This window comes from Lobosporangium transversale (genome assembly GCF_002105155.1).
Source record: "Lobosporangium transversale strain NRRL 3116 chromosome Unknown BCR41scaffold_3, whole genome shotgun sequence".
Lineage (NCBI taxonomy): Eukaryota > Fungi > Mortierellomycota > Mortierellomycetes > Mortierellales > Mortierellaceae > Lobosporangium > Lobosporangium transversale.
The window spans coordinates 1,492,953-1,516,142 of NW_019028981.1; the positions used below are offsets into that span (position 1 = coordinate 1,492,953).

A 23,190-nucleotide genomic window follows, 5' to 3' on the forward strand; every position below is an offset into this window, starting at 1 on the left:
TCGCCTTACGCTTCTTGATGCCAATCGTAGTGTAAAAGTACAATTATAGAAAAAGCGCCTCCTTGAAGACTCTCTCCTTGATTTGCAAAGTGGAGCAGTGTGAACAATGTGTATAGTCCATGACATAGTTTTTTTATTTATTACCTTAATTTTAACAAAAAAAAAAAAAAAAAAAAAAGAAAGATAGAAGAAAGAAAGAGAGTCTTTTTGGTGAAGACTGATCAAATGACTGACCGTTAGAAGTTAGGAAGGAATGCTATTCTTTATAGACAAGGCAAAGGCATAACAAGAAACAATTGACTAGACCAGACAAGGAAAAAAGAATAAAAAAATTAGTGGCAATATCCTCGTTTCTCATAGGCGTCAGAGCGTGAAAAAAAAAAAAAAAAAAAAAAAAAAAAAAGCGGATACTGCATGAAGAGGAACCTTGATCACAATGATGTCAAAAGATAAAAAGTGAAGAAGAACAGTAAGCGCAGCAAATATTGTTTCTAGTTGAAATGAAAGAATAAAGCTTCCCAAAGCCTCTGGTTGTTCCTGGACCCTTACATGATTCCTGAACATCCCTTGCAATCATTGTAAAAAAAGCTTTTTTTTTTTTTTTTTTTTTTTTTAATCCAGCTTATAGAAAAGAAAATCAAGGCAATACATGATGAAGACTAGTTGCTGGTAATACAAAGATCTCCTAAGAACCAAAATGTTTGTCTTTGATCTATTTTTATTTGTCGACTTTTGTGTCAACATTGTCGTTTGTGCGCGCAATGGTAAATAATTTTCACTCGACAAACGCCATTGTTACACAGTCCATGTCATTCCTGATCCAAAATAGAATATCATTAACAGTAACGTCGCTCCCATCAACAATCATTATTAATATCATATTGTCACTGTCATCATCAGATATAGCCATTGACCATAATTGTTGGCCTCTCATCATCGGCTCGTCTACTCATCATCGCCTTCTTCATCAACTCCTGTTGAAAATGCAAAGCCTCTTCAGGAGTCGGTCCAGGGACAGAGATTGAGCACGACTCTAACGCACAACTCATGTCCGGAATGGCATCTAACAACTTGTTCAGCATCTCTCCCGATATCGGACTCGCTACTTCCAACTGGAACATTCGGATCTCTCTAAAATCTAGCGCTTGCAACAAAAAGTACCAATCTTCTGCTTGGATTTCAACATCTTGGATTGAAACATCATCCAATGGTGCAATCCTCTGTGGACACTCAAACGCTGCACTCGCCAGTTCAAACGCGCCTGAGACATGCTGATTTATAAATGCTTCTGTGAACCCGGAAATTTCTTCCAGTCTCATAACAAACTCGCGTTGTTGCTGTTGGTAATCATGATCCTGCTGATCCTGCTGATCCTGCTGTTGTTGTTTATCGCTGTCATTCTCGTGGCGACGTTGATGATAATTAGCGCTTATTCCGTTATTGTTATTATGAACAGTAGCTCCTCCATTCCTGGCCCCACTTTTACCCGAAGCGCAGCGAGCAGCATGCTCTTCCCACAGTTCTCTGATCGGTGCGCTCTTGTAAAATAACACCTCCGTGAACCATTTCTGATCCAATAATTGTCCATTCTTGACCCTGATAGAAATAGTTTTTAGGCTCGGTAAGATGGCTGTTTGAGGTGTCTTGGCCGCTAGATACTGAAGCATTCTTTGGGTGTTCGCCCCCCATACATCAAACATCGTCACCTTCGTCCCAATCGATATCATAAAATCTATAGACTTCCTAAGTGCTTCGGTCTGCATTCGTTCCTTGGCTTGATCTGAATTGGTAAGCATCTTTTTCTTCGTCTTCTTTTGGCCATTCACTGCTACAGCTTTACTGTTATTCTTCGGAATCTGCTGTCCCTGACTTTGTCTCTCGCCTATAGTGCTGTCTTCCTCATCTGAATACCCAGCAATGCTCTTTTTCAGCTTTCGAATATCAACAATCATATTAATATTCTCAAAACTACCTCGCAGAATAATTTTTCGAAGATCCTCGAGTGTAGAGTCCTCCATCAGATGTGCATCCATGATCAAGATTTTCTTCAGCTTGAATGGCCCCTTCCTGGGTCTCAATGACTTCTCTAATATTGCGGCATCTTGGGACGTAATGCCATAAATATCAAGGCTACTTAATGACGTTGCATACTTTTGGAACATCGATGCTACTTTGTCACCCTCATGGGTCGTAATCCGGACCTTCATCTTGCTAGGATCCGACATATCTGACCATTGGAATTCGGAAGACATGCGATGATGTCGCTGAAAGATTTGGAAAGTCTTGAGCGTTGGATGGTTTGCCATTAAGCTCTTGTAACTCTCGTAAATCTGACTAGGATCATCTTGGCCCACGATTTCGAGCTCAACTGTCACCAACCGCTTGTTACTCTTGATAATATGCCACACTCTCTTTCGATCACGCGCATACGAATAACCAAGATACAAACTCGTCAGTATTCTGGAATGAAGGAAGCAGTTATCAGATTTCAAAAGGCCACGGTAATGAATCGTATCTTGGTTCCCACGCTTCTCGAGCCACTGTAACAAATCTCCCGTCTGATATTCAGAGTCCTCAATTTCGGCCCCTGGCTGACCCGGCTTCAAAAACTTAATCGACACGTTTTCATGTATATCCTCCATAACAAGATTCAGCTTTGTGAAATGGTGAAGGCCCTCAAACATGCTTCGGATCCGCTGGACTCCATGGTCAATGTCTGTAACTAGGATCCTCATGTTGATTTTATTGATATCCTTAGAACTTCGCTTGAAACGGACCAGCCGGAAACGCTGATCACTAGTCGTAAATGTCCTAGTAATATCGTACCGCTCATTGTAACCATAGAGCGACGGGTCATCCTTCGGGCCTACATCCATCACAAATGCTTCAATGTTCTTGTTCTTGAGTACCTCAAAAATAATGTCGGAGTATCCATGTCCAAACCCGAGCACTTTTCCCGAATATGCAGAATCCGTCCGTACTTGAACCCGGACACAGGCAGCCTTGAACTTGGCAATCGCCTGACGGAGTTCCTCCTCGTCTTCATTGTTCATTTCCCAGTCCAAAAAGATGCGCAACACCGACGTTGTTACCAGCTTCTCTGCCAACTTGTAGTATTCGCGTGCCCGTTCGCGAGTCGTGATCACGACTCGGAACGCGCCTGTCGAAGTCCTGAATTCTGTTACAGTAGATGCAGAGTCACCGGAGAAACGGAAGGCGCTGGTCCAAGCATCATTAGGTGACATGGTGACACAGTGATGCAAGCATACCCAACGTACGTCTCGCTCTGGCGTTAGGATTGGATGCGTGTCCTCCAGCATCCGACGAGGATCTCCCAAAAAAAAGAGACTAGAGATGGCAGCAAAATCTCTCTTTCCCAGTGGTGTCACCGATGGAATATCACTAATTTTCGTTGACGAACCCGATGGATCTTGGTTCAAGAAGCTCTGACTACTCTTGACCTTTTGATTTTCCAGATAAATGATCGCCAATGTAATCCGTGTCTGTAGCTCTGGATCTTTCTCTGCAGGGAAACAGCACAAGATATCGTTCTCATGGTGCACTACACCAAACTTGAGAGCCTCTAAGATGGCCATCATATAATCCCCAAATCGCTCGATCATTGATTGCTCAACTGCTCTTGTCAAAGGATGTCCCCATGGGCAATCCGTCAGGTTTGAGTGAGCAAAGGTCGTACTTGCTCTTGAGCGTCCGCCACAGTCGCATAGAAAATGAACTGCGAAGTCTGACCAGGATAGTTTACTGGCAACCTCCTCAAGTGCAGCTTGGCCAACATTGACTGCCCATGAGGCAGCTGGTAAAACGATAAAAAGTTTAGGTGCAGAAGCCTCAATCCATCGGTAGCGCTTGGTAAGGATCTCTTGGACACGCTTTCGGACCACGTTAGCAGCAGTCAACCTATTAGGGTCTGCAATCTCGCTGACATCGGGTAATGGACTCCAGCTTTGTGATGGTGAGATAGTCAAAGGCCCAATGCTGTTGTCAGCAGCAAGCTTGGTCGAAGGATTAATAGACGTTGATACTATGGTGCTTGAGGCAGTTGATTTCAAGCCCCGTGAAGCTGTTTCCATCGTCGCTGATGGTTCTAGAATCTTAGATACTTGATTACTCTCAGCAAAAGAGAGCATGGATTCAGCTGCAACGGGTTCTATCTTCTCATCCTTTTCCTTTTTATCTTCGATGGCTTTGCTAAGCTGTTGTTGAGACGGAGATGGAGGCTGAGAATTTGCCTCCGACTCGACTTCTAGTTTTAGCTCTTCAACTTTGGCATCCTTATCCATATCGTCCGCCGCAGCGCATACCATAGCGCCTATTGCGACAGGACTTTTCGGTTGCTTATTCGATCCCGAAGCCGCAGTAGTTCTCCTCTTTTGGCGCGCATGTGCAGCTAGAATAATCTGACGTCTAGCCTGTTTAGTTTGCTTGGCTGTAGTAATTATCCTTGATTGGTTTCCACTACTGATGTTGTTATTATTGTCAACTAGATGGTGGCCACCATGAACAAGTTGATAGTTAGGCTTCCATTCCTGGAAAATCGCATGCTCGTCTGCAGATTTGGTAGGATGAGCAAAAAGCGATTGCATGCTGTTACTTAATTCCCTGCATTGACTCTCCTTGGCTGCATTATCCGCTTTAGCAGTGGCCGCTGCTGTCTCGTCATTTCTATCAATTATCTCTCCCTGCTTGTCGTCACCACTATCTTCTATTTCTCCTTTGCCTTGGTCGTCTTCAGTGTCGTCTTTGCTTGGCTCTCTTTGTTTGACACTTCCTACACATTTGTCTTCATCACTCTCACTAATATCGAAGTCATCTGACGTATGGCCATAAGCAAATCCCGATCGTTGAGGTAATGATGGTGTTGAGGAACGAGATGATGACGATAACGATGATGCCATAGTTGTAGTTGTTGGATAATTCAGCATAACTTTTGCTCCAAATTTTTGCGCCTCTATCATTCCAGGGTTACTTGCTCCATTCAATGAAGGGCTGGTCTGTAGCAATGAGGCTGCCAAGTAAGTTTCCAAAAGACTAGCTCCAAAGGTAACAGGGGTTTCCTTGTTGCTATGATCATTTTTGTTGCTAGTTCTACCGCCATTGCCTTGGGATGCAGGTAGAGGTTCACCACAACCAAGGAGTTCCTGTTGTCCTGCTTGAAGCACATGCTTCAACTTTGCATGTTTCTTCTGCTGTTGCTGCTGTTGTAGATCGGCATAGATAATATCAAGAATGGTATCTGGATGGTATTTGATGCCATGTGGGCGTACTCTATTAAGATAATATAAAAAAAAATCAATTAAACACGGTTGCTTTTCCCACATTGCTTACTAAATAGCATTTTTTTTATTAGTATTAGTTGAACATTCCTGTTGCTGATTTTTATACCTGTAAAGATCTTGATCTCGCATAAAGGGCACATAAACATCGTTGTGCTGTACACGCACAACTCCTGGGAAGCAGTCAGTGATATCGGTCCAGATCACGTACCACTCTCGAGTGATTGGATGTTGAACTGCAGGGATACGTACAGGGTAAGGATGACTAGGAGCACGGAAGGCTTGAAAGACTGTTGTGGTGGTGGCGGTTGAAGAAGTCTCAGGAGCTTCATGGTGAAATGTGGCCATGGTTTCCTTTTGAAAAAGGAGAATAAAAAAAAAAAAAAAAAAAAAAAGAGGTGGAAGAAAGAGAGGAATATGAGAAAGGAGAAAGGGTTTTTGATTAGTTTCTATATTGTATATAAGTGAATGAGAAAGAAGTGAAGCGAAATGAATGTGAAAATGGCGTTGTATACTTGTACCTGATAAAGAAATATTTAAATGAACGATTCTATGTTTTACAAGTCACTTTCGAACTACCATTGTCCATTCTATGTCTTGAACAACACACGAGTTTTTTTTTTTTTTTTACTGTTAATACAGGGAGCTATAAAAAAGAAAAAAAGATCCAATGGAATCCATTCTCGAACAACCAGTGGCAACATTGCCTTCGCCCAAACAACTAGATCACACAACGTTACATCTCTTGCCTTGTGGGATCCACCACGACGGAAACGCTAATATCAAGAGTTTTTTCTTTCTTGTCGATGGAGAATATCCTCCACCTTCTTTACAGAAAGTAAGCGTCTCTAAAACAACTGAAGTTAATACAGCCACTACCGCTGTACCTACATTGACTCCAGGAACGTCAGAACCAACAACAATAACAACAGCAACAACAGAAGCAGTTTCCACAATTGAATCAATCGCTGTCACTAAACCATCCGTTCCTGAAGTTTCCTTCCGTGGCCGCACACTCAAGGGTACGGTGATCCAAGTCCCTGAAGGATACAAAGGAAGTATTTACAAACCCTATGAAGCTCCAGTCAAATCATTTCAACAATCCCACCCACAACACCAAGATGTGAATATGGAAGAAGAAGAATATGAAGCTATGTTGAAGGATATGCAAGAAGATCGAAAGCGACTAAGGACCGAAGCTCAGTTTGACGAGTTTATGGTGTGGGGCCATGATGAACAACCTACGTACAAGAATGAAAAAGTCCTTCGTGCAATGCAATGGTTTGACATTGCAAAAATCTTGCACGAACCACTGTGTTAACATTAGCATTTCTATTAAGTATCAAGCATTGAAGGAGCTAGAGACTTGTTAGGATCTTTTGCGGTTTTTCTAATTGATATAATTGTACAATAAATTACTCTTCAAATCAGAGCAACGTGCATTTTTTTTTTTTTTTTTTTTTTTTTTTGTTTTTATTAATGGATTGTTCTATTTTTTTTTTTTTTTTTTTTGATTCCTTGATTTGATGAAGATAATGTGCTGCTTAAAACTAAGAAAAAAAAAATTACGAGACAAACGATAAAGAAACAGGTCGTTAGGCTATGAAGGAAGCTGCAGCATCATAAAAAAAAAAAAAAAAGCAGATCAAACCCTTTTCAACATTCTTACTCTAATCTGATAGTTGCCTGCTTTGGTCATGTATCGGACCCACTTGACAGATTGATAATTACTCTTCTCAAAGACCTTCAAGAACCGGACCAGCAGTCCCGAAGACGTGAACATAAGAACCTGGAAATCCATTGAGATTGGTGGACGTGACCACGCCTTTTTGTGTGTCATTGCTGTCAGGTTTGCTTCAGCCGTCAACATATACTCGGACTGGCCTTGGAACCGAGGGATCCTTTGTGGATCAAGAAAAAATTAAATGTGGGAGTTAGGTCCAGGAATGCAGGAAGGATATATTCATTTTTTTTTTTTTTTTTTTTTTTTTTTTTACATAAAATAAAATATATACAAATAGTAGACTTACTTCCAAACAATCGAGTTCTCGCCCGGGACGTACTTCGCCTTGCCTGCAGAGGCCGAGCATGTCACGCCAGCCGTGTTGAGTGGAGTTGGAATATTGAGCACTACATTGTTGGCATTCAGCTTGGATGAAAAGTTGGCCTTGACCAGCACACGATATTCAATCTTGGATTTCCCAATCTCTGTCACGACAGGGTGTACTTTGAATGGCAAGTTGATGTTGTCAGAAGTACGATATCTGTTTTTTTTTTTTTTTTTTTTTTTTTTTTTTTGATAAGCATGTATAAATCAGCATGTATAAAGTCAACATGTATATCTTTTTTTTTTTTTTTTTTTTTTTTAAAGATAAATCAAAAGAGCATAAACTCCATGAACCAAGATAATGTACCTCATGAGTTCGAATTCACCGTCAGGAGGTATAAAGCTGATGGTGCGATCACTGTCAAACTTGCCCAGCTTGACGCACTGGTGGAACTGACAGTCGTCAATCTCGACTGTGTTGGATGATCTCCTACATCAATTTTTTTTAAGTAAAAAAAAAAAAAAAAAAAAAAAAAAAAAAAAGAAACGATAAGAAAACGAGAAAACGAGAAAAGAGAAAAGAAAAAGAAAAGAAGCTTCTCAACATACTTCCGATTAGAAGGGTCTTTCTCCAAGAGGACTTTGTCATTCAATCCGAATTTACACTCGGGCGTGCCAGACAGATAAGCCCTCATCATGATTTGACCAGCTACATCAGCTCTCAGCACGTTGCCCTGTACACTTAACAACAAGTTAACAGACTCAATCACATCAATAAACGCTTCATTCTTGCGGTACTTCACATCACTCCTTCGCCATGATGTCGCTCCTGTCGCCTGGATCGTAATTCGAGCAGAGTCCTCCATAATCGCTCGCTCTGATTTCACAGACTCTGTTGTAATATACATCTTGAGCGTATCTGGGTCACTGTTCTGGGGATATCCAAAGTCAAGGACCTCTTTTTTTTAAAAAGATTTGAATACAATATATGATTGTTAATATTCCCTTCCTTTCTCGCTTTCTCACAACTCCTCTTCTTTCTTTACTTACCATCTAGCAATTCATAAATAACCACAAAGTTGGCTTTGACAGCGTCTTCATCCAGTTTTCCGAAATACGATCGCCCCACATTAATCACTCGATAACAGAATTCAAAAATCAATGCTGCATTGGCGTTCCATTTCGTCAACGCCACAATATACAGGTTCTCGTGTCGGACATGAAAGAATGAAGTCGAACCCAGTGTGATAATAGGAGAACGCACATCTGTATTCGAAATCACTTGAATACGAAAGATGTCTGCAATCGAACGTCTATTTTTTTTTGTTTTTTAATTCAAAAATTAAAATTAATAGGTCAATGATTCCGATCTTTATCTCCATGGCATGGTCGTACGGACGAATACATTCACTTTTAGATATGATAGTTGTTATTTTGTGCTGTGCTGGAATGTTCAGTTTTAGCTTTCTTTCATTCTCTCATTCTCTCTTTCATTCTTTCATTCTTTATTATTTCCCTTCTTGTCCTTACTTGAGGTCTTGACGGTACAGTCTCGAGATGAGGACCTCTCCCTTCTGGTTGTAGATGAAGAATGCGCTGATCATTTTTTTATGACTTGCGAGTGTGACAAGGGAATGTGCGTGTATATGAATATGTATGAAAAGTGGTCCTAATGAATGTCACCGTTTCACCCTATCTTTTTTTTCTTCCTTTCATAAAAGGGTAGCCAATGTATGAATGTCTGTCAATGTAATCCAATGAGACGGGTAGGAGTTGGATGTATTTTTAACAGCGCGTTGTTCCTGAAATAGCTTCCTTTGCTTTTCTCTTGGTTCAAGAAAAAAAGAGAGGCAGTTAAATGAATAAAAAAAATGTAAAGATAAAAAGAAAGAATTAACAAATAGAAACATCCAAGAGATGGAGAGAATGGAGAGAATGAAGAGGATGGAGGAAAACAAAAAAGGGATGATGTAAAAAAAGAATGCAGGATGATAAAAAAAAGTTTAAAAAGAATGTGGACATGCAAAAGAGATGAAGGCAGTTGAAATAAACCTTCTCTGAGAGCATTTTATCTCATGCCTGAGAAATTAATCATTCATGTCTCTGTGGCTCTGTGGCTGAAGGATATCAAATTTTATTAACAGAAAAGTATATATATTTTACATCTTTTTCTTCAACCAAGGCGATGGCCACGTCCCCATTGATGTCCTCCTCCAGATCCAGAGCCGCCAGCTGTGTTGACTCGGTACATATTAGCAGTCTCCCCATTGCTTGCAAATGTTGCTCCTGCAACTTCCTGACGTGGCAACAGTTTATAGAGCAGAGTAGGTGTTGGAATCAAACGGGGTCCTCCCATCCCAGGGTATACATGATTCAAAAAGTAGTACAGATGAGCAGATGCAATGCCCACAATCATATCCCAGGGAACAACCGCTCTTGAAATAACGAATGAGTACGCGATCAGGACCCAAGGGAAATAGATCGCCTATGTAGTAATAACAATAGCAATAATAAAAGACAACTATCAGTTAAATATTTCATCAAGAGGAAAGTAAAGAAGTATTTTCAGCATTTTATTAAATCCTACCTTGAACTGAAAGCCAAACATAAAAGATACTATCCTTTCCGAGTTGGATTGGGCCCAGAGGTAGATCACTGCGAGCAACAGCGACTGTGATAACATGACAAGATTCAAGAAATGTCCACCGATCTGATAAAAAAAATAAAAAAGAGCAGAGTACTCTGGTTAACCATAGTTCTCACCACATAAAAACGTTCGCACTGGTCTTTTTTTTTTTTAACTTACAGTAGAAATAATTGACGTGAACAAGATAAACCATGCGAAATCTGCAGATCGACCCGCAAATGTTGTGGTCTCGAGTTGGATTCCATATGTATACAGGAAATAAAGATCAAACAACATGTTGAAGTCCAATCCTTTGACAAAGAACGGTGTCAACAGTCTATGAAGCTATTCCAAAGCCAAAAGTAATAATAAAATAAAAAAACATTAATTTGCCAAGTAGACAACAACAATAGCAACAACAACTAAATATAGTAATGATAATATCTAGGGAGAAAAAAAAAAAGACCTATACCTGAAATCTGTAGATGACATGTGGCCAACTAAGAAACAGGAGTTGATAAGATAGTATCCCGAATGCTGGAGCCAGCGAGAGAAGTATAGTGGCGGTGAGTATTGATCGAGTGACGATAGGAATACTCCTGTACGCAGCAAGAAGTTCGTTTTCAGCCATGATAACGTTCTTTGGATGGTGTTGATACTACAGCTATTGTCGTAGGAGATTTTTTTTGTTTACTGAGTGCTGCTTCCTTATTGCTTGGCTTTCCTTTCTCCAGCTTAAAAAGCGGTCAGAGTCTTCAGTGATAGAATAAAGAAGGGAGAAAAGAAGAAGAAAGAGGAAATGAAAAGATGCGTAACAATAAAATGCAATGGAGTAGAGGAAATGTTTCCTTAGAATGTCCTGGAAAAACAATAATGGACAAAAGTTGTTCTAATGCGACCACTCACCAAGAACGTGTCAAATTAGGAGAAAGCAGTCTCCAAGTCACGAGATATTGGGGTTTCTTTTTAAAAGCTTGGGAGGGGTTTGAGTTCATCTTACTCTCATTTCACAGAAACCTATTACCTTCACACACATTATTAATCATGCGCATGGTATGAGCAAGTCCCAATAGGACCATTGGACCTACATTGGGCTGCATAAAAATAAAATAGAAATAAATTAAACAATAAGGCTGTTTATGTTCATTAACCAAACAATGGAGATAAGAAATAATCGCAATGGATCGTCTTTAAAAGGAATATTCACTTTAATTTATTTTATTTTTATTTTATTTTTTTAAAAAAAAATAGCTTGAAAAAGATGAAGAGGAAGGAGATATTCAAGTCTCATGGCAGGATCAACAAAATATCAACACCTTTAGCAAATATAATGCCAAATTCCAGGATTTAGAGGAGACGTATGAAGCTAAGAAGGTATAAGAACATGTGGCTATCAACATCGTTCAAAAAAGCAATTGAGAGACTTTCAAGAATAGGCAATTGAAGGCGAAAAGAAAGAAAGAAAGAAAGGGAAAGCTGAGATTGGAATTTTGTATATAATAATTAGACTGAGAAGGAGTATCTTGACGATCTTGCATCAGAACTTGAGTTGGCAGACGAGGACGAGCCTGTCAGGTATGCTTACATTATGAAATATATCAAGGCCTTTTTTTTTTTTTTTTTTAAAAAAAAAAATAAAATAAAATAAAAAAAATAACAATAATAATAATTTCTAACTTGAAATGCTTCTTTTTACTGAAAAAAAAAAAAAAAAAAAAAAAAAGATATCGCATTGGTGAAGCTTTTGTATCACTTTCACTTGAAGAAGCTCAGGAACGGATTACAAAATCTCAGCAAGAACTTGAGTCTGAAATTGAAGAGCTGAAAAAGCAGATGGACGAGGCTGTAGAAAAGATGGACGGTCTTAAGAAGGTTCTTTACGCTCGTTTCGGCAATGCAATCAATCTTGAGAAGGATTAAATAAAAAAAAAAGTGTCAAACATGGCAATAATTGGTCGCGGCCTTCTTCTTAAGAGGAATATGTGTATGTATTTCTCAATATTTTCAATTGTAGTAAAAATGAAAAGTATTGCAAAGACTGACTGTGGAGTGCAACACAATTAATGAACAGAGTGCTAGGATATTCTCAGCACTGTTCATATGTTTACGGTCTAGAGATATTTTCCTTTACCGAGAATGCTTCTATCAGCATAACACTACCTCTGATCCGCTTGTTTCCAAAAATCATTTGGAGCAAATGATGAAGAGCACGTAAAGGAAGGAAAAGGACAACAAGCATCACTAATCCAGTAAGCTCTTTGATGACCTCTCAAAGGATTAATGTAGTCCACTCCACCTATTCCTATTTATCTCTCCTCGGTAGAGGGCCTTTCCCTTCTCTACATCACTCAATTGATTGTATTTAAAGCCTAAAAAAAAACTAGGAAAGCTGATCTACCGACAAGAAAAAAAATCAAATCAATGCTTCTCTTGTTCATATGGATCATAAGGAAGAAGGTAGCTTGTTAGGATAAAAAAACTTTTGTTTAATCTTCCTTTTCGATACTTATTATACATTAAAAACAAGAGTCTGTAGTGGGGAATGATAAGTTATCGAAGGGAAAATGTTCATGCAATTTAAAGCTTGATAATTAGAAATAGGCCTATAGATTGAAAAAGGCACTGTATCAACTTGATACATGATTTGCGTTGCACACAGAATAGATACATTGATCTGTCTTTGTGCGTGAATGCCTGCAAAGGCACCACAACAGTATAGACAACGAAGATGTGTAAATATTTACCCTCGGATAGTCGTTTTACATGGAGCACACCTGCTTTTTTTTTTTTTTTTTTTTTTTTTTTTTTACCACACATTTATGCCGTAAAGTAACATCATAAAAGGCAAGCAAAGCTAGACTGCAACTTTACCATGTTAGGAGGAAGGGGGACTGTTAAAAGATTTATCCATGCTTAGCCTATTTTACCTCAATTATTTCAAGGTCCCTGCCATGGAATTGATATCATTTGAAAAATTGCTCATTTCGTTTCTCGTTTCTTTATCATTTTCTTGAGCCTCAAGCTTCACAATCAGTAGCAACACTAGCAGTAAACACCATCAATACTTTTTAGTGTTCGTTGAGATAGCGACAGCGGCCTTTTTCGCTCAGGCCTCTTGTGGGAAATATGTGGAAAATATGTGGGAAAATTGCTGCACAAATTGGTCAGAACGAAGGGCCTAGATTCTCAGCAAGGTAGTCCACCTTTGTCGTTTATTGTCGAGGATGAAGAGGATAAGCAAACCTTTGCCACGGAAAGAGTAAGTGGCGTGAATTAGTTCAAGGGAAGGTGTCAACATTTCTTTTCTTTTTTTTTTTCCCTTGTCGTCGAATCGAACAAGCTCATCTTAACGGACGTGTACAAACAAAGATCCAAAATCACGGAGATCCAGGGTTTCTTCTACATTCATTATTCCTTTTGGCGCTCCTTCTTTGATAAAAATCCTCGTTTTGGTGTGGCCATTAGAAAAGGTTCGTTTTTATAAAAAGAAAAAAAAAAAAATTACCCCGTGTGAATAAATTTATCGCGGAATCGTATGATGGACTCAGAAAAAGTAATACCTCAGCCGAACAAATGTTGGGATGCTGCTGACCAACTTGAGGAACGTGATTTGTGATTGGTTACGAATGAAAGTGCTTTGGTGAAAGGTAAAGAAATGCGCATAATAAATCTAAAAGAAAATTCTCAATGCATACTAAACTCAATTCATGCGAAAGAATAGGAGTCAGCCAAGGCAAAGTCCTTCAATAGTTTTCTTATTTACAAGATTTTGACTTTATTTTCATTTTCAACAAGGTTCTCTCGCGTTTAAAGCGGCCGATAGATTGTCTATCCTAATTCTTATTGCGGAGAGCATCGAAGGGCTTGAAGGCATCACCTAAATCCTCTTTTCTCTCGAGCTCCTTGAAGCGCTCCTGATGATCATTCAAGTACTGGGATTTATGTTCAGTCTCTGCAGGGCTAGGAATGGGGCGAGCTTCTTCGTTAGCCGCAAGGACCGAGATGGTAAGGGTGATGGTGCCCTTCTGCTTGCCCTTCTCGGTGTAGAGATCGAACCTGCCGCTGAGTGACTTGTTAGTAGCACTGTTGACCTGGTTCAAGGGGATATCAGCAAAGCCGATAGGGGCATCAGTGCCATGCTCTTCATCCATGACCTCGACGTACAAGAAAGCATGTAGGCTTGGATCAAAGTCAGTAAGGACCACGGTCTCGTTCCACTCAGCGCTTCTTCCAGCGTTTGACTTGGTGGTAGTTTTCTTGTAGGCGGCATCGTTCTTCATGTCCAAACTGACGCGCGCATAAGGGTCATTTCTGCCAAAGTCCTATTGACGATTGTTGTTATTATTAAAAAAACAAGGCTCAATAAGTAAAATGATGGGTGTGAGTGAGATGTGAACTTTTTAAAAGATGAAGGATAGCTTACCTCAGTATCGCGCAAACTTTTGGCGGAGTGAATATCGACTTGGAGATTGTAGGCCATGGTTACTGATGGATGAAATGGATCAAATAATAACAATCGGTTTGGTGGGAAAGAGTGCTTTGGAGAATGTTGGTTTGTCGAGAGGCGAAGATGAGGAAATGAGGAAGAAGAGAAAAGAAGGGAGGGAGGTTGAGGGTTTTATAGGAAAAAAATCCTTTCTTTTGGAAACGCCATGTCCACTCTCAAATGTTTATAATTAATTGCTTCCACCATTGATGGTTCGTGACAAACATGGCTTTGCAGAGAAGTCAATGGAAAAAAAAAAAAAAAAAAAAAAAAAATCTACGACACAACTGAGAGACGACACAACCGATATTATGTCACTAGCCTTCTCCAATCATTCTTGTAAGGTTTGCACATGAATCTTCCACCCTCTTCTAAATTTACCTTTGTATCACTATACTCAAGGCGATTGAGATTCTTTGTTTCGATCATATTTGCATGTAACATGTACACAGCCCCGATTCCTTAACAGCCGAAACTAATATATTGAATAATCAGTCACGACAGTCCAGAACTCCAGAAAAAATCGAAGAATTCCCAGGAGAGCAATTGTCTTACAAAGAGTTGCTCCTATTGCTGAGCGACCTAGAGCCAAGATACATCGAGGAGTAAATAGGTCCAGCGGTTGCTCTGTAGCGATCATCATTATCAGAAACAATCTAAAGATACTCGCATGTGTAAATCAAATTGCCTGGTTTGCGAGATTTGGCTGGTGTGGCCAACAACGTATTCCCATTGGTTCGTGCCTCTGTTCACTCTATATGAATATTTCTGCCGTAGAAAAGAACATTTGAGCCCTTTCAGTCTGTCTATTATCCACTTTTCGTGTGCATGTTTGTGGGAAAATAAGCTGTTTTATTTTCATGCTGCTGAACACTGATATCTCAATAATATATTCTCAGAGAAGCAGAGTTATTCCCACAATCAGTAAACAAGCCACCGCACTTTCATGGACTAGAGTTGTTATCAGCGACTAGTAAAATCATTCTCGCGGCTATGCGGCCATGAAGTTTGGCAGAGGTCTCTTGTAGGGGCCGCTCAGGACGAAGGCGAATGTATATATATTATTCACAAGCTCAAAGTAAAAATATGTTTCTGAATAGGATAAAGTACTTTGCTTCTCAATAACATTACAGAGACGTCACTATGCAGTATGGCCTCTTGCAGGCAGGTCCCTTGCAACCTTTTGACAATGCAACTACGGCATCCAAGGCGTTTGCTGAGGCCACAAAGTAAGGCTGTTCTTTCTAGCTGGCTTTACAGATGCTTTATACAGTAGTCCTAGGATTCATGGAGTACATGTCTTTTCCAACTTCTTATCTTTGATCCACAAATGTTCTTCTTTAGGACGAAGCCTCGTACGCCTATCGCCATTACCACCTGAGCTTGGCACAGTCATCATTATCTTTCATTTTTTTTCTCTTATGGTCACATCACAACACATTACATCGTTAGTATCGCTAGTATCAGCTCATCAGTAGAGTGAGAGATGAGGTACAAGCGGCACATGCTTCGAACTAATTGCTCTTATGAATCATTTACAACTTGTGCATCATCTTCAGCGCTTCTCCTGTTTTCAGGATATTGGCTGCTTCTCACATCTCGAAGTATATTTCCTGCCAGCAAGCATCCTCGGGACACCCCTTACTAACCCATTCTTCGTCCATGGTCTCAATTCCAGAATCCCTTTCGCTCTCGGGTTCGTTGTAATTATTATCACTTACAGTACTGAAAGGCAACACACGGGAACCGGCGATTGGAGTTGACCAAAAAAAAAAAAAAAAAAAAAAAAAAACTATTGGGCAACGTTGGAGGTAAGATACTATGTCTGAGAAGTGTTTATTCATTCCTCCTCAATAGGCGACACTTACTGGATAGTTGTCTTTGCCTCTATCATCTTACCTTCCTTCTCTGGTATGGATAGCATAACCGTGTAATGCCTCGGACAAGAAAGTATTGATGCTTTTCTATTCTCCTTGGCCAGCATCCACATGTATTAACTTAACACCATCTCTCAATGCTTATGATTACATCCTTCTCTCTCACTAAGTAATTACACTATTGATTTACTTTATGTAGTTGAATCCTTCTGATTCATGCTTGTGAAGGTATATGGTGTATTGAATATTCGTCACAGGTTCAGGTTAAATAGTGTCAATCATTTATCTAGCCTAGGAGAAGAGCATCGAGCAGAGAGGTTCTCGAAAGAGCGAAATTTCCATTACCAAATAACTTTCATTGACGGCAAAGGGACTAGTACTAGAATCTCCATTAACAAACCAGGTAGATTACATATTCACTGAACCTAAATCTACTTTAATTTATGAAAGTACAGTCACTGATATTGAAGTACCAGAGCACCATTAACAATGTCAGGCTGACTATAAAAAAAGTCTATTTGACCTACGAAGCAGACTGAATTATCAAAATAATAGGACCATTATATCAGCGGCATACAAATACAAGGGAGGCATTTTCCTGTCTAAGACGGCTTTTTACATTTACGCACGTGTAAATGAGACAACACAGTAGCACAAACATTTTGACCATGTAGGCACACCAAATGTCGATAAAAAGGATTAGCGGTGGTTTGTGCGCGCCAATGTAGCCGACAATGCATCGCTGAGGCAAGCAATGCAAGTTAGTCTTGGAGGATGGAAAGGGTTTATGAGCTACTAATGTTCGTTCCTTAACTGGAAGAAATAAACCAATTGCTGACTTTTTTTTTATATACAACTTTCTTTACAATAACAGTGTATCTTATTTATGCACAATCTTAAATGGGCATAGGAAAAGGAAGTCGCCGTAGAATAAAGATGTTCTGGTGTTTATTTTGCTCATTGTTTAACAACTATTTCCACAGCAGCAGAGGCCCAAGGTACAGTCACCGTCCAAGCCGTAGATATGGCTACGTTGATACAAATAACAAGCGTCAAGGCAATCTCGATCATTTATACAAACTCCAGCTATGGTACTGCAGTCTCTACAAACATCAGCATTAGCCGCTGCGATGAAGTGGAAGAAGGCCAAGGTAAAAGAGAAACTTTGGATTTTCATCATGATAAAGGGGATTGAAGGCCAGCAAGAGTGCTTGGACGCTCGGAGATTCTGTTAAGAGCCCTGTAAAAGGTGCTATCATAGGCTATTGTGAGAAAGATCTTGATATAATGATTGTATGAAAGCGCTCTTGTGAGGACTTTTGCGAGCGATATGTCAGGTCAAGAATCTTATCGAGTTGTAATGTAAGGCATGGTAAATGATCAAAAGTTTGATTATTTCATATTCACGAAACAAATCCCCTACCTTGGGCTGGGTCATTCCATTTTTGCAATCCTTGCATCCGCGTCACGCTATAATATGTTTAAAAATGAAGCCGGTATGAATAAGGAAAGAAGCATTGACCTTTATCAGGGACATGGTAAATACAAGATCTTGTGGAGTACATGTAGTAAATGGGACCTAAAAGAGACAATGGCAAGGAATTTAGCAAATAACCAGATTTACTGTATCACAGCGAGGGAAGGCGGAATGGCAAGAGGACCTGACAAGCACAAAGCCTTGTGTAGTAGTAAGTGGCTTTTAAGAGGCCGATATCATATTTGTTATTGCTATTATTATTATTATTATAGGAGAAAGTGCTTCATTAAGAATAAGCATTTTCTTTTTATTGCCGGGATGAACTCATATGCCTGAATAACGGCTCCTTACAGCATTTGAGGGTGTATACATCCTAACGCCCTTTTTGTAAGCAGAGCAGGGATGTAGAGTTGTTGACACCTTTGAAGTCGGCACTCTTCCTGCAAAACCGCGAAGATCCATAGCCCCTCTATTCAGGCAGCTCATCAAGTGGGCAGGGGTTATCCTAAAGGAAGACCTGTTCTCAATCTTCTGATGTCAAGAACCTACTTAATCTTGTCAAGCAAAACAACGGCTATATTTTCCAAGGAATCGCTGTTAAAACTTAAATTTTTAACCAAAGCACAGCTAGACGCATACTGGAATAGGATTTTCGGTCGCGTCTTAATTATGCAACTAAGAGTTGGGCCAAGGCATATCAAAGCGCGATTGGCTCTTGCCCAAGGAAAAAAAGATAAAAAAGAGTTTGATAGACTGCGAAGAATTAGGCATGGGTCTCTCGAGAGTCCTTATTGGTGAACGGAGGGTAAAAAGCATCTGCCAGAAAACATTAAGCTTCGAGCTGGCCGACCCAATGTTATGGCTTGGGCTGCCATTACTAAATTTACTTACAGTTTCTCATATGGCTCTGTCAGTCCTCCGTCCTCTTGTACAACACAACCTCTAAAATCTATTAGATCGTGTCCAACCCCCATGTCGTTAATTATCCATGAAGTATCAACATGGGGTTTAAGTCTTTCACTACCTTCCAGAATATTCCAAGTATAAAGCTTGGAAGTAGATCCGCGCAGGCTTTGGTCTGTGGAATAGCTTGTATCATCTGGATCAGTTGGTGAGGCAACTGAGGATTGTAGATTTCCTGGCATGATTTAGGCAATGAATATTCTGGCGTTTTTACTGAAGTAAAAAAAAAAAAAAAAAAAAAAAAGATGAGAAGAAATTCATTCATTAATGTTAGCCAGGGACTCCACAGCTTGGTTCGGAGTAAGACTACTTACAGTCTCCCAGAGTAAGGCTCCGACCGAAAGAAACTCACAGTAATATGTCTTGGTCTGTAGCAAGTCGAAATTGGTTTAAAAATTCATAAGAATGGTATAGCTTAAGCATACTAAACTAAGATTGTTTTACTTACAAATTTGTAAAAGAAGAATCGATCTCTCAATCATTGTTGCCTCAAGCGCTTAGTAGTTCTAATGGGGAAGCACCTCGCAGTCCTCGTTACTGCCATAGTGGGTTTAGACTTTTCAGGTAGCATTTGAGATGACATATATTTCCGGTACCAATCGCATCACGATCAAATACACCGCGGATCTACGGTAGTATTCTAACCGGTAAGACTGATTCTAGGGGGCTGTGCGGTTGGTGCGGCTGGCATGGTAGCAACGTGCACTGGCCGAATATCTATGAATGCCATCTAGCAATTTGACCTGATACTATTGCTGTTAGAGATAAAGACTTGCGCCTGCAATCAATCGATTTTTTAAATTCTCGAATGACAACCATTTCTAGATTAGATACAAATTCGGCAACATCCCTCTAGCGAAAAAGGCTGGAAAGGTGTTTTAATTCTTTTGAGGCTGAATGAAAAATGATAAAGGTTGCTAAATACGCTAAAAGAGTGGAGACAAGTAAATGGCGGACATAGTGCATCATGATGATATAGCTTGATATATGGCTTTCGCTGTTTTTTTACTGATTGATTTCTACTGATTGATTTCTACTAATTGATTTCTACTTCCCTGGCATATAGTCCGTCCCATTAAAAAACGAGACATTCCATCTATTGTAAAAAGAAGAAATGTATTAGAACACAGAAATAAATAAATAAATAAATAAATTAACCAAGAAAAAAAAGTATTATCAAGCCAATACTTACAATTTTTTTAAGACGGAGGCCTTTCTGGACCTAGTCATGTTTGTAGTAGATTGTGTCCTACTGTTGTTGCCGGCTTGTCTCTCCCCCTCCTCCTGGACCCAGCAAAGGTCCTTTCGGTGGTCTTGATCCCTCTACTCCTCCTCCTCCTTCATCTGAAAATTTCCTTTTTGTGGGTCTGCTACTACCACCACCACTGCCACCACTGCCACCACTACCTCCACCGTCGCCACTACCGCTAGAAGCTTGGCCTTCAGTTCCTCCGTCCGGCGGCATATATTTTGCAGGTCGTTTTTGCTCTCTTATCTGCGACTCACAGACCCTTGCGATGTTCTCAGCACCAACAGCATCTCGATCAAAGTATGCTTTACAATTTCGACAGTACTTGGATCGAAAAGGAACATTCTCCAATATACTGTCGCAGTGAGGCCGTGGACACTTGGCAGATGTGTAGTATTCATGACAACCTGCAATGGGGTAGTCTAGAGATTTTGCCTGTTCGAGCCAGATTTAATACTCGTTAAAAAAAAGACTCAAAAATTAAATGTCATTGATCAAAGGATTTTTTTTTACCTTTTCAACAAGCTTCTTCATCAATATCCCATGCTTCGATACTTGTCCTCGGTTTGTCTTGAATGATCCTAGTCCAATACAGATCATTGCATTCGTATTGGCATCTCTTCTTCTTCCATTGCTTCCGCCCGCAAGCTTCAGAATTGCCTTGATCACATAATCAACGCATCCGTTCTGTGCTTTTCTATTATCCCAGCTATTCCGAACAAACCATCCATCATTATAGAAATCGACAAGCGCCCTATATATAGTCTTCCTATTGTCGCCACTGGTCCCAGATCCATTGCTACTACTCACCTCAACTCCACTGTTACTACCGGTCCCTGTTCCACTGCTACTACTGGCCCCAGCTCCACTGCTACTACAGGTCCCAGCTCCACTACCAGAGAAACTACCTCCAGTACTTGATGGAGCTTGATTTGGCAGCAAGCTCATATAAGCGAAATACTGTGTTAAAGTAGGCCTTGAGAATGACGGAATATTGCTTTCAATCTCTGTAATTCCTTTTCTAAGCTTTCGCCTCTCTAGCTCGCCCTGAAACTTCTTGGATGGTTTGTAAAGGCACGCTCTAGAAATCCGGAGGATCTCACGTTCGTTAGGTTTCCTTGGATCCAACTTTGCAATTTTCATCGAGTACCTCTCGCCTGGATCGGTCCCAATGATAATGGTACTTTCGGGGGGAGGGCATGCTGCCTGGGTGTCATATTTAACTTCTACATTCTCGAGGAGACGGGATCTCTGCTTCCAGTTGATCTCACGCCGGGGACTGGGACTCACCGGGAACAGTGGATTTGTGCTCGATGTACCTTCTTCAGCTGCTTTTTCTCCCTCGTCGCCATCTAAGAATGGTTCATCAACTTCCAGCAAGTCAATATCGCTGATACCTAGCAAGATATCGTCATCTTCATTTCCGTCGTCGTCTCCATCATCACCACCATCACCTGCACCATGGCCTGAAGACGAGGATCCCTGCTGAGCACTTGAAGAAGCCTGGACTGCTTAAGATCTTTGAGTATCCGAAGGTTGGGCAGCTTGCGAACCTCTACCTCTTTTTTGCTTCGATGTGTCATAGGCAAGAAGTGTTAGGGTAAGGCCGTTTGTAAAGAACGATGTCCGTAGTTTCCTTCTAGGACCATCATCAGATTGCAGTCCAACGTCCTTGCATCCTTTCAAGGAAAACAGCTCCTGCAACAATATCCCCTTGTGGTTAAGGATCTTGTCCTCTGCAGCCCCCTTGGTACTCATGTTTAGTCCCAACAATTGGACTATTTCCTCTCGAACTGTTGGGTTAGACCATAATACTCATGAAGACTTTCGCATGGCTCCATTGTCCGCTTGGGGGGCCTCATTGTATCGTTTATTGATTGATTGATGTGATATAGTGATGATAATATTCGTCATATGATTGAGGCAATCTGAGTTGATTCGTTCTACAGCCTGACTAACTTGATCTTTTCTGTACAGCTCGACGAGACTTGATTTGTCGCATCATTTGCTTACTCGTCTTCTTGCGTTCCCTTGATGTATTTGGGTTGATAAACACTGCTAATAGAGTTTGTTGGGCCTGTTGAACCCAGAGGGAACCACAGCAACATATCATACCCAAGGTGATACAAATATCTCTGTTGGAGTGAGTGGTGAACTGTGTGTGGTTCAGATGTAGTGGACATAAACGGCGAAAGAATGCATCGAATGGATGTGAGCGGTTATGAGAGCAAGGAAGAAGGGGTTGGTATGCCTGTTCAAGTCCTTGGCAAGAGAGCGTGAGTAGCAGTTGTGATCAATGGTATAGTTTCTAGACCCTATCTTCCACGTACAGCATTGCATTATTGTTGTTTTCAGACCTGGCATCAATCATGCAAGGTATTTCTTTTTCTGAGGGTTCCTTGTGTCAAACGGCCAGACAGAAAGCTTAGAAGAGATACAGACACAACGGTGAAAAAAATGTATGCGAGCAAACAGTTGCTGTGTTTATTTGTTGTCTGCACATGCCTTCTTTCATCGCGGGCTTTGTTCCGAAAATATTTGGCAAATCTTTTTCCTTTTTTGTTCGTCAACCACTGTGTGCACGAATAACTTTTGTTTCTGTACATGCATAAAGCAGAAGAAATGAACAAACTTTATTTTGGCGATCACTCCATAATCAAAAATACTCCTAGGAGAGGATCAAACGCGTCGGTATTAATCTCGCTTCTGCTCTCCCTCCTTCCACAAGGCGCTGCACAATATCACCATTAACAGGGCGTCGTCTAGTAAGGAAAGGTACTTAGATAGTTCTTACTACAAGCAATAAGCGCATGCAACTACATCACCCCTATCTCCACCATTGATGCCGGAACCCGAGAGCTAACGAATATCTCTGCTTTAACGCAAAAGTGCTGGAGCTGTTGGAGCAAAGAGCATCATATGAAGCCATTCTCTGATAAGAAAGACTTTTTTTTTCTTTTGTTGTTACCTTTGACAAGGATGTAACCACCTGTTTCAAATCAGTTCCTACAGACCGAGTCAAATCTACCCATGTATTCACCACAGGAGCACAAAGATATAACTTTGTGTAGAGAATCCTCATGCATATTCTGCAGTCGATTGCTCTCTATTAAAGCTCTCTATTTTTATTGTTCGATGAGCTTTTCTTGCCAGAGAACAATGGAGTGAAAA

The 23,190-nt window shown here is 40.4% G+C and overlaps 8 protein-coding genes across 8 annotated transcripts; 2 read left to right on the top strand and 6 right to left on the bottom strand.

Moving 5' to 3' along the window:
• Window positions 1–685: 685 nt before the first annotated feature.
• On the bottom strand, window positions 686–5,660 carry BCR41DRAFT_383638 (hypothetical protein). The gene is made up of 2 exons (XM_022027486.1): window positions 5,404–5,660; window positions 686–5,286 (listed from the first exon to the last, which is right to left on the bottom strand). The coding sequence occupies exons 1-2, from the start codon at window positions 5,640–5,642 to the stop codon at window positions 897–899; spliced, it is 4,629 nt and encodes a 1,542-aa protein (XP_021885690.1). The 5' UTR covers window positions 5,643–5,660; the 3' UTR covers window positions 686–896.
• Window positions 5,661–5,913: 253 nt separating this feature from the next.
• BCR41DRAFT_346345 (ribonuclease H2, subunit C) lies at window positions 5,914–6,681 on the top strand. Its single transcript, XM_022022860.1, has one exon. The coding sequence runs from the start codon at window positions 5,965–5,967 to the stop codon at window positions 6,613–6,615; it is 651 nt and encodes a 216-aa protein (XP_021885691.1). The 5' UTR covers window positions 5,914–5,964; the 3' UTR covers window positions 6,616–6,681.
• A 129-nt stretch (window positions 6,682–6,810) lies between these two features.
• Window positions 6,811–9,343, bottom strand: BCR41DRAFT_346346 (putative intracellular protein transport-related protein). Its single transcript, XM_022022861.1, has 7 exons — window positions 8,872–9,343; window positions 8,392–8,654; window positions 7,951–8,299; window positions 7,709–7,831; window positions 7,325–7,558; window positions 6,964–7,195; window positions 6,811–6,844 (listed from the first exon to the last, which is right to left on the bottom strand). The coding sequence occupies exons 1-7, from the start codon at window positions 8,943–8,945 to the stop codon at window positions 6,839–6,841; spliced, it is 1,281 nt and encodes a 426-aa protein (XP_021885692.1). The 5' UTR covers window positions 8,946–9,343; the 3' UTR covers window positions 6,811–6,838.
• A 171-nt stretch (window positions 9,344–9,514) lies between these two features.
• BCR41DRAFT_299600 (Der1-like family-domain-containing protein) lies at window positions 9,515–10,598 on the bottom strand (the record flags this gene model as incomplete). Its single annotated transcript, XM_022020528.1, has 4 exons — window positions 9,515–9,826; window positions 9,929–10,051; window positions 10,148–10,312; window positions 10,440–10,598. The coding sequence occupies 4 exons, from the start codon at window positions 10,596–10,598 to the stop codon at window positions 9,515–9,517; spliced, it is 759 nt and encodes a 252-aa protein (XP_021885693.1).
• A 379-nt stretch (window positions 10,599–10,977) lies between these two features.
• BCR41DRAFT_346350 (Prefoldin beta-like protein) lies at window positions 10,978–11,921 on the top strand. Its single transcript, XM_022022862.1, has 4 exons — window positions 10,978–11,020; window positions 11,219–11,341; window positions 11,475–11,542; window positions 11,692–11,921. Exons 1-4 carry the CDS (start codon window positions 11,012–11,014, stop codon window positions 11,885–11,887), a joined length of 396 nt encoding a protein of 131 aa, XP_021885694.1. The 5' UTR covers window positions 10,978–11,011; the 3' UTR covers window positions 11,888–11,921.
• A 1,837-nt stretch (window positions 11,922–13,758) lies between these two features.
• BCR41DRAFT_346352 (C2 domain-containing protein) lies at window positions 13,759–14,545 on the bottom strand. Its single transcript, XM_022022863.1, has 2 exons — window positions 14,391–14,545; window positions 13,759–14,289 (listed from the first exon to the last, which is right to left on the bottom strand). The coding sequence occupies exons 1-2, from the start codon at window positions 14,445–14,447 to the stop codon at window positions 13,801–13,803; spliced, it is 546 nt and encodes a 181-aa protein (XP_021885695.1). The 5' UTR covers window positions 14,448–14,545; the 3' UTR covers window positions 13,759–13,800.
• A 2,961-nt stretch (window positions 14,546–17,506) lies between these two features.
• BCR41DRAFT_392451 (hypothetical protein) lies at window positions 17,507–18,952 on the bottom strand (the record flags this gene model as incomplete). Its single annotated transcript, XM_022028456.1, has 3 exons — window positions 17,507–17,646; window positions 17,754–17,800; window positions 18,699–18,952. 3 exons carry the CDS (start codon window positions 18,950–18,952, stop codon window positions 17,507–17,509), a joined length of 441 nt encoding a protein of 146 aa, XP_021885696.1.
• Window positions 18,953–19,978: 1,026 nt separating this feature from the next.
• BCR41DRAFT_418961 (hypothetical protein) lies at window positions 19,979–21,833 on the bottom strand. Its single transcript, XM_022029694.1, has 3 exons — window positions 21,579–21,833; window positions 20,533–21,530; window positions 19,979–20,454 (listed from the first exon to the last, which is right to left on the bottom strand). The coding sequence occupies exons 1-3, from the start codon at window positions 21,775–21,777 to the stop codon at window positions 20,020–20,022; spliced, it is 1,632 nt and encodes a 543-aa protein (XP_021885697.1). The 5' UTR covers window positions 21,778–21,833; the 3' UTR covers window positions 19,979–20,019.
• Between the last annotated feature and the right edge of the window lie 1,357 nt (window positions 21,834–23,190).